A 12,803-nucleotide genomic window follows, 5' to 3' on the forward strand; every position below is an offset into this window, starting at 1 on the left:
CTCAGATGTGCTACCTAAGAACTTGGCCAAGTTCCCTATTGAAACAAAAACTAAACTATTTCCTTAAGAACAACTTATAGTTATGCCCCCCTAAAAATAACGAGAAAAAAAATACTTGTTGGATGAATTGAAGATTGCAAGAATACTAAGGCTAATAGCAGCCGATAACAATACTGAATGTAAAAGAACAAAAAAAACAATGTTTACTTTTTGTACATTTCAGATCACCAAACAAAAGGTCCTGGATTGCTATTCAATATGGAGGGGGAAACTATAATAAATGAGATGATCTCATATTAAATTAATCAAAAGAAGCTATTGAGCATATGACTAAAATGTTCAAGTAACTTCAGACAATGTGAAATTCAAACAGAAGGCAGTTCCAACAATGAAAAGATTTGAAGATGAAACACGAGAGCAATCTTAGGCCATTAGCATTGACTAGCTTCTTCACAAGTATAAATTTTTCCACCCCATCTTTAGAATCTTTAACAACATCTACAACTTGTACAATAACATAATCCTCCTATAGGTCTCAAATGCCTTGGTCCAGTTAGAATCTTTACAGAAACTTCCTCAATAGGGTTGGTCTGATTAGAATCAATTAACATCTTCATAGGTATAAATTTTCCCACTCTATCTTTAGAATCCACAACACCTTCTACCCATGAACCTTTGCCAAGGTTCTGGATTTTGTCTCAATGCCAAAGATCAATTAATATACTTGCAGACAAAAGGTGCATAAGTTTTGGACTAATAACTGATACCATGAATAAAGATCAAGAGATGCTTATGGGAAGAGGTTTCTCCCCCTACATAACCATAAAAAAACAAGCAGAATATTGGAGTGGAAAGGTTAATCATGAAATTTGCATATTCATGACTGAGATAATTGAATTTAGTCAATTTACTAAAAGTAAAACTATAAATTCCATGACATAGAGCAATCTCAATAAGCCAAACATAAATACAGTTGAGTCCATTAAAAAATTAATATCCAAGTTCGCATGTCAGCTAGAAAAACATTCTTTGAAAACTGAGGGAACCACAAAGACGTTTAAGTTGGCTAAGGTTGCAAAACAAGACGAACAAGATATACTACTGGTCCTAGGAAATAACAACAAATTCTCCAACGATAAAACCATCACCCATAGAAAAATGCAAGCATCATAAGCATAACAAGGCAATGATGGTGGAAAATGGTGAGAGCAATATCAAGGAATTTAACAAAGGATCCAATGGTCTATCTAAAATCTGTTGATGGATCCTTTCCTGGCAAGCCCATATCCTTCTACTGCTCAAATATTATACCATAAAGTTCTTCGAGAAAGGCAGCATTTTGTAAGGCCTTCAAAGCTTCTGAGAGGAAAGGAAATATACTATAGAATAATGCAATCAGGGAACATTCACGTTTCAAAAATTAATGACCTGATTGAATGCATGAAATGTGTGAATTGAAAAGGTAAGGACTCATAAGAACGATAAATATACAACAAACGAGCAATTGATCTATCTATTTTAAATAGGTTGTGATGATTCTATATTTGTCACACCATAACTCTCAATAGATTCTTCAGAAGAAAGGGTACCTGGTGTGATAAAACTAAACTATCATAGGCGACATCTATACAGTTCTGCAGCCTATGCAAGCATTCCTCCTGATGAGAAGCAGAAAACAAGGGTCTTAAGGAAATCAAGGTCAATAGAATCATATCTTTTGGCATATGCAAGAAAAGATGGTAACATGAAACAACAATGTCCTCTTTGAGAAATTTGCTAACAAGGAAGTACCATCCCTACACATTATACAACAGAAATTTTTTAAAAAATATCCAATTTTTCTCAACAACACTTTATTAAAAATATCAGCCATGGTAGGATTAGTTACTAAATGAGACCTATAGTAATTTCAAACATTAACGAGTTAAATGGTCTGCTTACCCAAATTTAATAATAGGATTAGTTACTAAATATCGAGAATGTGATATTATATGCTTCTAGCAGTCACAAATCAGTTGTTGTAGCAAGAAGGCAAAAGCATTTGTAACCCCTTATATGCAATAAAAACTTTCAAGACATAAAATAGAGAAAAAGATGCCTTCAGTAGTGTAGAAAGAAGAAATTTACATATTTTAGGCAGCAACATTACTTGGAAATATGGCATTTACACTACAAATTAAAACAAAAGCATTACAACAAAGAAACCCTATCAAGATTAAGACACACAACATGCAGAGAAATTCATATTAAAGAAGAAACACATCAATATTTGAAAAGAAAAAAGAAAGGAGAAACCAATTACATGGAAAGTGAAATTAATAAATCTTAAAGAGAAACAAGAAACTATTGACAATGACTAGAAATTCTTCAATCTAAGAATGAAATAAAAAGAAAATAAGCTAAGAAAACCAAAACTTTAAATCTGAAATTCTTCAATCCCTTAATAAAGTCAAGAAATCATAATTTACAATGACTATAAATTTTTAAGAAACCCAGATGCTAAAACATCAAAATCCAGAAATACACACCAAAAACTTTTGACCAAAATAAATAGATAAAAAAATCCCATAGAAGAAGAACAAATTATGTATCTAAAGAGAGATTGATAGAGAAAATTATTGGAACTCACAGAAGTAGAACACAGAATTTGAATCAAACTTCAAATAGAGAGTTTAAACGACTAAAAGAGGATTGTTGTTTCTTGAGAGAGGGGGAGAGAGAGAGAGAGAGTTTTTCTTTTGAAATTGAATGTGAAGTTTTAGAGAGGCTGGATTTTCACACTGCAAGAAAAACTACAGACAATTAAAAAAATTATCGACCGTTGGAATTATTGAACGACAGGGTGTTTGGTTTTTCCGTTTGCTTTGTCTGTTTAGGTTTTCCAAACGACAATTTCTCATAGGGATTTAAAACAATTAGGGATTTTTTTCACCTTAATGAAAAACCATTTTTATTTTAAAAAAATAAAGGGGAAATAATCAAACACCATAATGTAATTCAACCTTTTATTATGTTTTTAATCATTTTATTATTTTCACATGTTTCTAGGTTTATTGTGTTTTTCTCCTCTTTTGTAAGCACAATAAAGAGGTGCTTGGATTTATAAATTGCAATGCAACAAGTTTTTTTTTTTTATGGAACTGAAAGAATATTTTCTTATTTTTTAAATAATTTTTATTTATTTATTTATGATAATTATGTTTTCTTTATTCATTAGAAAAATAAATTTAATTCTTTATTCATTAGAAGATAAATTTAACATATCATATAAAACAAGGGAGTATTACAACTTTTTTTATTAATATAGTTTGATTTAGACTGAGTTTTTAATTGAACTAGATAAGATATAGACTTTGTTTGATCGAGTTTTTAGTGATTCAATTGACTATTCAAAACATAATTTGGTCTAACGGGTTGATCAGAAAAATTCAGAACTCAAAGCCTTCATTGGACCAAGTTTTAATTTAAACTAACAAAATATTAATCTAGATAAACACATTCAATCCAAGTTTTTAGTGATATGGTTGATCTGGTCAAACCTAATCTAAACTTAACTAAGTCAACACATAAAAAAAAAAACTTTGTTTTAATGAATAAAAAAATTAACCTGAAGTCTCCTTTTTATATAGCCTAGATTAGCTAAATAAGCGGGTACCTTATTTGTGAACAAACAGTTAAGAAAACAAGGTACCTTAACGGTTAAGAAAACAAAAAAGAAAAAGAGAGAGAGACTATGCTAGTAAACAAATGTCTTCTCCAAGTGAAGTTTCATAAGAATTATCTCATTATTGATTTGTAAGGAGGCGTTGAGCTTTGAAGACAATAAGTTTTAATTAACATGTTTTCAATCAATTTACTTGATTTTAAAAAAAATATAAAACATACAAATTTCTAATGTGAATGAAGAGTCAAGTTGAATAATGATAAGATCCTTTAACACATACAAAGCATACTTAAGTTTGTAGAAAAAATGCAAAATTTTAAATAGGAGATATATAGAAAGTAAGATTTAAATGAACTTTACTTAAATTTGTATTAAAATTATTACAAGAGATTTTGGTTTTAAAGGTTCGGATTCAAGCAATATGAATATTTTTACAGGATAAGAGATAGTAATATAAAAGGTTACATGGAAATTTGAATATGTTACAAGAGGATAAACATGTGATGCTTTTTATAGAAGAATTATTATATGAAGTTTTGCTCTCAAAGCCTGGGACGAGTCTCTTTATATAGAACAGAACAATACTATCTTCTTTGAAAATTTAGTAAAGCAAATGATTTGCTTTTTGTAAGTTAAAAAAGTTATTTGTCAATTTCCATCGATAATTATTTATTGTTTAGCAAGTGGGAGGTCAACTTTTAAAAAGTTGAAGTGGTAGCTGGCTATTTTTTCCATTTGTGCCAACAAGAGAAGATGGACCTAATGGTTTAGAGGATCTCGACTAAGAAATAAAATAGGTTAAAATATTTTTGGGCTTCTTAAAATACCTTTTTTTTTACAAAGGTAGTGATCGCCTAAGATTTTTGTATAAGAGAGAGGATATCATAACAGTCATCTTTATTGTTATTTGCTAGGCTGATTATAAAACTTGAGCATGATGAAGATGGAGATGAATCATTGTCTTTTGGTGCTTTATAGGAGTTGTTTCATGATTTGAAAATACTCTTTCTCAAATTATGCTGCTGAGGCAAGAAAAGCAAAAGCATGAGATCTATGTGCTAGGAATTTAGATTAAGGATTTGAGTCTATGATCGGAGCATTTTGGTGATGTTGTGATCATTTCATGACAACATGTTTAGAACTTTTGGTTTCTGCTACAAAGAAGTCCCATTATTTTACTTTATATCTTCTAATGATGATGAGATACTCATACTAGGTATTGTAGTCAAAATACAAGGAACATACCTAAGCGATAAAGAATTTGAAACATGAATATTGGGGATTCAAAATAATTATCAATCCTATTATCAATATTCCTAACTTTGATGTTAGTGAACATTGATGATATTTTTAATTCTAATATTAATGAATACGAATATTCCTGACTTGGGTACTAATCAATAAACTAGTAAAATTCAAATTGAAAGCAAAAATACATATTCCTATTATTTGATTTAGAGATTAAAAAAGAAAGGATAGATATGTATTGCATACTAGATTTACATTTCACAGTTTAAGTCTATAACTCAATACTAAGTAAAGTCGTTAAAAAATTACGAGGGGCCCACAAATAAATCCAAGAGAACCCCTAATTTTTTTGAAATTTTCCAATATCTTAAAAGACATGTTTGACTAGATATTAAAATAAAAAAGAAAAAAAAAGAAAAGGGCATAAAGGTGTGTTTTTCCAAACACACCTTTAGCTCAAAGAAAATTAGGTCAGATAGGCCTGAGGCCTAGGCCCAACCTGGTCTTAGAAATTTCTATCTCTTTCTGTTTTTTTAATGGACTGGATCTAGCCTAGCAATATAAGCTGGGCTTGAACCAGCCTATCAAGCTTGGTCACTAGCTCAAGCCAGTGACCAAGCCTTGTAACAATAGGCATGCGTGGATTAATGCAAGCATGCTTGCATAGTGAACAACTAATTAAAATTGCATAAAGGGGGAAAATAAGAACTTACCTACTTCAGTTGTTGTTGGAGATGAAGACTTGAGGCGATGCTGGTTGGACAATACTTCTTTCTTCCCTTCCATTTCTATTTTGTCCGTTTCTCTTTAGTCGTCCTTTTCTCTAGTTTTAGGTTCGTTACTCCTCTTTTCTTTGGATCTTCTCTAGCTCTCTCTCTCTCTCTCTCTCTCTCTCTCTCTCTCTTTTTTATGGTTTTTTTTTCATTGGTTGGACCGGGCGAATCAACACCAGATCCTTGCTTTTGTTTTTGTTGTTGTTTTTTGTTCTTCCCCTCTCTTTTTTTTTGTTCTCTTCCTCTACTCTCTAGGTTTTCTTCCTTATTTATCTCTTTCATCTTTCTTCCTGTGTTTCTCTAGTTCCCTGGTTTTATAGGGCCAAATCTGAATTTTTTAAAATCTCATCTTTATCTCCTAGGATTGTGATCTTGTATAGAGATAGCTATTGCTTTAGGTTTGCTTTGTATTTAGTGGAATGAAAACACCAACAGTCTTGCCGTCGTCCAAGTCGAGTTATCATGTTATAGGAGAGTTGTGAGGGCGAGGGATACGGAACTAAACTTATGAGTTTTGTGGTAGACCATTTGGTCTGCAAGTTGAAAATTTTGTTAAAATATTCATTTTAGCCCCTTATTTTTTTAGATTTTAGATGACAAATCCCTTGAATTTTAAGAAAATACATCTTAGTCTCATTCTCATGACCAAATTTGATGGTTTTAAAAATTAGATCTATTTAACAATTTTTTTTAATTTTATTTTATTTTATCTTATGACATTATACTATTGAGCCTTGAATTTTTTTTTAATCAAGTTATCTTGGAATCATTGGATATCACTATTTGAGTTTTTTATATTAAAAAAATTTATATATTACGGGCAAAAAATCTAGTCAGTCTTATATTGCATCATTTTCAGGCAAGACTAACGAAAAAAAGACAAGTAACAAACGTATTGAAGGGGAGTCGATACTCATAAGAACATTCATCCCAAGCACTAGATTTCTACCCTGGTCGACACGACACAAAAGCCATCATTTTCATATCTTTTCAACACCTTTGAAAATAAAAATAGTTCTAAGAACTTCTCCAAATACTTGGGAGGCATGTTCCGAAAGGCCTTGTACAGCTGTTCAGGTTTGTAAAAATAGTTCACAAAAGTTATTTGAGATTTGAAAAGAAATCATAAAAAAAAATCTTGAGATTTTTAGTGAACACTTTCTTCCTCTTATGTACATCTATTGACTTTAACACTAACCAAATGCAATGCTGGGCCATTAGAAAGAAACAAGGTTATAACCTGTCGCTATCTATCAACACTCAACAGTAACCCAACTTTCTGGGCATCATTTTCCTATTCAAAACTCATGTTTCCCCAAGTCTATACTGCAATCATTCATATAGATTGCAGTTTTTTTCTCTATAACTAGCAACTGGTTAAACAGCTTGAAAGCTAGACATCGATGGGTATGATCCTTTTACTTACATTTATCAGTACTAATGTACTTATTTTGCTTTTGAAATTCTCCAATGCCCTTGAAAGCATTAGTCCATCAGAATCTATGGGTGATGGAAAGACATTGGTCTCCAAAGAGGGAACCTTTGAGCTGGGTTTCTTTAGTCCTGGCATTTCGAATAACAGTTACTTGGGAATATGGTACAAGAATATCCCACTTAGAACCATTGTCTGGGTGGCAAACCGGCGCAATCCTATCAATGGTACTTCTGGCTTGTTGAAGATAGACGACACAGGAAATCTTGTACTTCTCAGCAAGAACAGTAATGTTGTTGTTTGGTCTTCAAACTCGACAATAAAAGCTCGAAGTCCAATAGTACAACTTCTGGATTCCGGCAATCTGGTCTTAAGAGACAAACAAGATGCAAATACTGGAATCATATGGCAAAGTTTCGACTATCCGTGTGATACACTGTTGCCAGGAATGAAGCTCGGATGGGACTTAAAGACAGGATTTGATCGGCGTCTATCATCTTGGAAGAGCCCGGATAATCCATCTCCTGGAGACTTTACATGGACACTGGAACTTCAGAGTAACCCTGAGGGAGTGAACTGGAAGGGATCAAAGAAGTTCTACAGAAGTGGCCCATGGAATGGCATTGGATTTAGTGGTGCCCCAGAGATAAGGGCCAACCCACTTTTTTATTTTAATTTTATCTCGAATGACCAGGAGGTGTATTATTCATATGACCTTAAGGATCGATCTGTAATCACGAGGATAGTCTTGAACCAAACTACCTATCGTCGTCAGCGATACACATGGAGTGAAGATACTAAAAGTTGGATTCTTTATGCTTCTGTCCCAAGAGATTACTGTGACAAATATGGTCTTTGTGGTGTAAATGGAAATTGCATTATTAGTGCGATGCCCGTCTGTCAATGTTTAGAAAAATTCAAGCCTAAGTCAGTAGAGGCATGGAACACAATGGACTGGTCTCAAGGATGTGTGCGAAATAAGGAATTAGAATGTCAGAAAGGAGATGGATTCATCAAACTTGATGGGCTCAAGGTGCCGGATGCTACAGATTCTTGGGTCAACAAAACTATGAATCTCAAGGAATGCAGGGCTAAATGCTTACAGAACTGTTCTTGTATGGCATATACAAATTTAGATATTAGAGGAAGAGGCAGTGGCTGTGCTATTTGGTTTGGCGATCTGATAGATATTAGACAAGTTCCAATTGGAGGCCAGACACTATACGTTCGATTGCACGCTTCAGAAATAGGTATGTGGTTGCCATAATTTTCAGTAATCCATGAGCATATGAATAAGCCACTGAAGTTAACCACTGTTTCCTTGATCACAGCTTCTTTGCTTCAGTTTTAGCAGAATTCTAACTATTCTTCATTTTGCAGATGACCATGAAGAGGCAAAAGCTAAACCTAAGATAAGGATTGCAGTGATAACTACAGTTACCATTGCTGTGGTCTTTGGGATGCTCATGGCCATCTATTACGTCCGCAAAAGCAAGGCAAAGCGCGCAGGTATATAGATAGAATTTGTGACCATCTATTTACCGATCGCTAGCGGTCATTAAATTTGTGACCATTTGGTATTCTTTCAATTTCTTTTAGGGTTACGAGTGTATAGATAGAATTAGATTGAACAATAGATCACTACGAGATTGATACGTGGGATTTTTTTTTTAATTTATAGCTAGCATAATTTTTAATTTATTTATTAAATAGGGTTAAGATTTTTAAAGAAGATTCTAAAGAATCTATTTCATATAAAGTTAAAATTTCATACAAATAAGAGATTGGGAAGATCTTATTATTTTATAAATTACTATTCAAGAATATTTGACATAATTTTCTAGTTATAATTTTTATTTCTATATAATTTAGAATTCTTTTATTATTTTTTAAGTTTTTTATATATTTTTTTTCTAGTATAAATATGATTGTTTAACTTGTATTCAATAAACAAGTTAAACATAAAATATTAAATAATACAATTTCAATAGATAATTTTGTGATAATAGACATAACTTGAGACCTTTAAATAGAAGTTAATATTCGAGAATCGTCATAATTCCCTAATTGATTTAATTATTAATTTTTTGTAGTTAGTTGTGATTTTTTATAGCTTTGTTTAGGATTTTTTTAGTATAAATAGAGTTATTTAACATGCATTTTAGTAAACTGCTTGAAAAGAAGATATTGATTAATAAAATTTCAAATTGGTAGAATTTTGTGTTGGTTGAATTTACTGTTTTTCTTGTATTATCTACGTCTAATTTACCCTGTGAAAGAAATTTATGAAATGGTCTTCAATCAGCAGAATTTCAGCACCAAAACTAACATATTAGTTGTGCCTGTGCTGTACTTATTGTTAAGAGGGTGACTAATTTGCCCAAACCAGTTACTTTCAAATCACAGCAGCTGAGCTATCAAAACTTGTTATAGCCATAAACATTGTTGAGCTGTATTGCTTTTCATTTTGGTTTCAACTCGAAGACATTATAGCTTCTAACCTGCTATGAATTTTAGTTTGGGAGGACCAAATTTGAAAGGAGCTAAAGTTTAATTTTATTTTATTTTTAAGACTAAAAATCTAATTTATTGAAGGAGAGCGTTGAAAAAATAAAATTCTTACAGGAGCCTCTGCAGTCTGCACCTGCCAGCCCCCTAGCCTCTAGTAACAATGTCTAATCATTGTGGGATTGATCTAATGTTCTAATCATTGTCAGCACAATCAAACATTTTCTTCGGTGATCAAAATTAATATTTCAATAACTTGTAACCATTCATTCCTATCTTCTTCCTTTTTTTCTTTTTTTTTTAATATGGTGTTGATATTACCCTGTTTTAGAGAGAATGGAAAAGTGCTTGCAAAATGATCATGAGAAAGATACAAAAGGAAGGCTTGGAGCTACCACTCTTTGAGTTCACTGCAATAGCTAACGCCACCAGCAACTTTTCGATCAACAATAAGTTAGGAGAAGGTGGATATGGACCTGTCTACAAGGTAAACTTTAAAAATGCCTAGCAAACGCCCTTTATGACAACTAAGGCATTTTAATTTATGCAGAGAAGCGCAAGCATTTTATAAACGTTTTCTTTTAGGGTAAGCTAGAAGATGGACAAGAAATTGCTGTGAAGATGCTGTCAAGGAGTTCTAGACAAGGATTAAATGAATTCAAAAATGAAGTGATACTGCTTAACAAGCTTCAGCACAGAAATCTTGTAAAGCTTCTTGGTTGCTGCATTGAGAGAGAGGAGAAAATGCTGATTTATGAATACATGCCTGGACTCGTTCATTTTCAGTACGGGTCTCTCGTAACCTAATTAACTTAGTTGGCCTAATCTTCTTCAAAAAAAACTTAGTTGGCCTAACATGCAAAAAAGTGTTATAAGTTTTTGTTGCTATTAAATTCTTTATTTTGTGTATTCCAATAGCAGCTTGGCCTAATATGAAAACATGACTTATCAGATGGGACAAAAGGAAAAATGTTAGGCTGGTCAAGGCATTTCAACATCATTTCTGGGATTACAAGGGGGCTTTTCTATCTTCATCAAGATTCCAGATTGAGAATTATACAAAGAGATCTCAAAGCAAGTAATGTTTTACTTGATGATCACATGAATCCAAAAATTTATGATTTTGGCTTGGCTAGAATGTTTGTGGCTGACCAAACTGAAGGCGACACAAGCAGAGTGGTGGGAACTTAGTAAGACATCTGATTCATTAGCCAGTTCTAATATTCCTATATTACCATTATGTATTCTTACGTTAAAAGCTTCATGCAGCGGTTACATGGCACCAGAATACGCTACCGATGGTCTATTCTCAGTGAAATCCGATGTCTTTAGTTTCGGTGTCTTATTGCTTGAGATAATAAGCGGAAAGAAAAGTAGAGGGTTTTACCATCCAGACCATAGCCTTAGCCTTATTGGACATGTAAGTGTTCAAGGTTAAATTGCTTTGTCTTATTCCATGTCCTGAACTAATGGCTGACAGCAAGTCTTTTGTTTGTCTTAGACATGGAGATTGTGGAATGATGGCCAAGCATCAGAGTTAATTGACGCACTGAGAGATGAGTCATGCAATCCCTCAGAAGTGCTGGGATGCATACACATTAGCCTCTTATGCGTGCAACAGCATCCTGATGACCGGCCAAGCATGGCCTCTGTCGTTCGGATGTTGGGAGGAGAGAGTGCATTGCCCAAGCCAAAAGAACCAGCTTTTCTTAATGACGGAGGTCCACTTGAATCAAGTTCCTCCTCAAACAAGGTTGGATTATCTTCAACCAATGAGATCACTGTCTCAGTCTTAGAGCCTCGGTAGCTAATTACTGGATATGAATTTTTCACTAATTTCAAAGGTTGCGGTAATATTAATTATTGAACCTATATTCCTTTAGCTGGTAAGCTTAACTTGAATTAATAAGGTCTGGTGATCAACTTTTTAGCAGGATCGATCGACTCTAATTGTATTTCTGAATTATATTCTGTTTTCTCAATATATATATATATACACACACATACATTTATGAGTACAAGATTTTATTAGTGTAGCAATGCGTATAAAATTACATTATTTTTGCAGATAATAATCACTTGCTTAAGTTTAATCATTTGACAACGTGTTTTAGCTAAAACAACGAAACCTGATGGCAGTAAAATTATAGATTTTATGATGCATAAATGTTGAGCAACTTTGTATCAGTATCTATAAACACAGCATGAGGTTATAGGAGCATCAGCATGATGCATGCAGTGTCCGAAAATCTTAATTGAAAAATTGCCGAAGCCTGTAAGAAGATCTTTCCAGTCTTCCTGTTCTTGGTCAAAGCTTATTGTTTCATGTGATTTTTAAGCAACAATGACCTGGTAAGAGAAAATAATAAAGCTTTGATACTTGTCAAGGGAGGCTAGGATCGAAATCATCTTAAACTCTCTCTCCATATAAGAAACTCAACTACTTTATGACATGGTCAATATATGAATGTTAAATTAATGTTTCTCTAAAACTAATTACTAAAATAAATCTAAATGTTACTATCATAGATTTGAAATCCGTCCTGATCCAGGGTTGAAATCGAACCGAATTTAAAAAAATAAAAAAAAAACAAAACCTGAAATGACTCAATGACCCGATTGATCTAGTTAAAAATCAGGTTGCAATCTATTGATTTTTTTTTACTAAAATAATATTATTTTAATTTAAAAAAATAATTCAAGTAATCTGATTAAAACCTAATAACCTGATCAAAACCTAAAATCAAAATTTTAAATCGGGTCGGATTTAAAAACAATAGCTACGATAAATATATGTATTATCTTGATATTTGATTTTTGATTTTCGAACTAAAAAAAGTTCGAACGGAAGCACCACTTACGGAGGGAGTCTAAAATTTGTGTTATGCTTCCAAGAAAAAAAGATAACTAATTAGATATTTTCAAGAAAAAATGAGATATCCCAAAAAATAATATTTTAAAAAAAGTTAAATATTTTTATTTCCAAGTTTTTTATTCTAAACCACAGCTTATATCCAATTATTATCTAAGTTTATTTTGCAAGTTTATTTTCAAGTGAGGTCTTTGATATAAGTTTAGAATTAATCTTAGTATTAGCTCATCAATATTTTATTTTATTTGCTTTTCATGTCATTAATAACACATATACATAAAAAAATAAAAATTAAATCTTATGCAA

General features: G+C 32.4%; 1 protein-coding gene and 1 long non-coding RNA gene across 2 annotated transcripts; one reads left to right on the forward strand and one right to left on the reverse strand.

The window, feature by feature from the left end:
• Positions 1 to 405: 405 nt before the first annotated feature.
• Positions 406 to 2,805, reverse strand: LOC133703077 (uncharacterized). The gene is made up of 2 exons (XR_009843828.1): positions 2,630 to 2,805; positions 406 to 1,658 (listed from the first exon to the last, which is right to left on the reverse strand). It is a non-coding gene; the product is annotated as an uncharacterized LOC133703077 (long non-coding RNA).
• Positions 2,806 to 7,038: 4,233 nt separating this feature from the next.
• On the forward strand, positions 7,039 to 11,591 carry LOC133702783 (G-type lectin S-receptor-like serine/threonine-protein kinase At4g27290). The gene is made up of 8 exons (XM_062127101.1): positions 7,039 to 8,367; positions 8,498 to 8,626; positions 8,717 to 8,724; positions 9,957 to 10,112; positions 10,211 to 10,343; positions 10,578 to 10,815; positions 10,895 to 11,045; positions 11,127 to 11,591. Exons 1-8 carry the CDS (start codon positions 7,089 to 7,091, stop codon positions 11,430 to 11,432), a joined length of 2,400 nt encoding a protein of 799 aa, XP_061983085.1. The 5' UTR covers positions 7,039 to 7,088; the 3' UTR covers positions 11,433 to 11,591.
• The last annotated feature ends 1,212 nt before the right edge of the window (positions 11,592 to 12,803 follow it).

Source organism: Populus nigra, chromosome 9, assembly GCF_951802175.1.
Source record: "Populus nigra chromosome 9, ddPopNigr1.1, whole genome shotgun sequence".
Lineage (NCBI taxonomy): Eukaryota > Viridiplantae > Streptophyta > Magnoliopsida > Malpighiales > Salicaceae > Populus > Populus nigra.

Coding starts and splice junctions, on each gene's coding strand:
- LOC133702783 (XM_062127101.1), top strand. CDS start 7,089: ATGGGTATGATCCTTTTACTTACATTTATCAGTACTAATGTACTTATT. Junction 8,368..8,497: donor ATTGCACGCTTCAGAAATAG/GTATGTGGTTGC, acceptor TTCATTTTGCAG/ATGACCATGAAGAGGCAAAA. Junction 11,046..11,126: donor GCCTTAGCCTTATTGGACAT/GTAAGTGTTCAA, acceptor TGTTTGTCTTAG/ACATGGAGATTGTGGAATGA.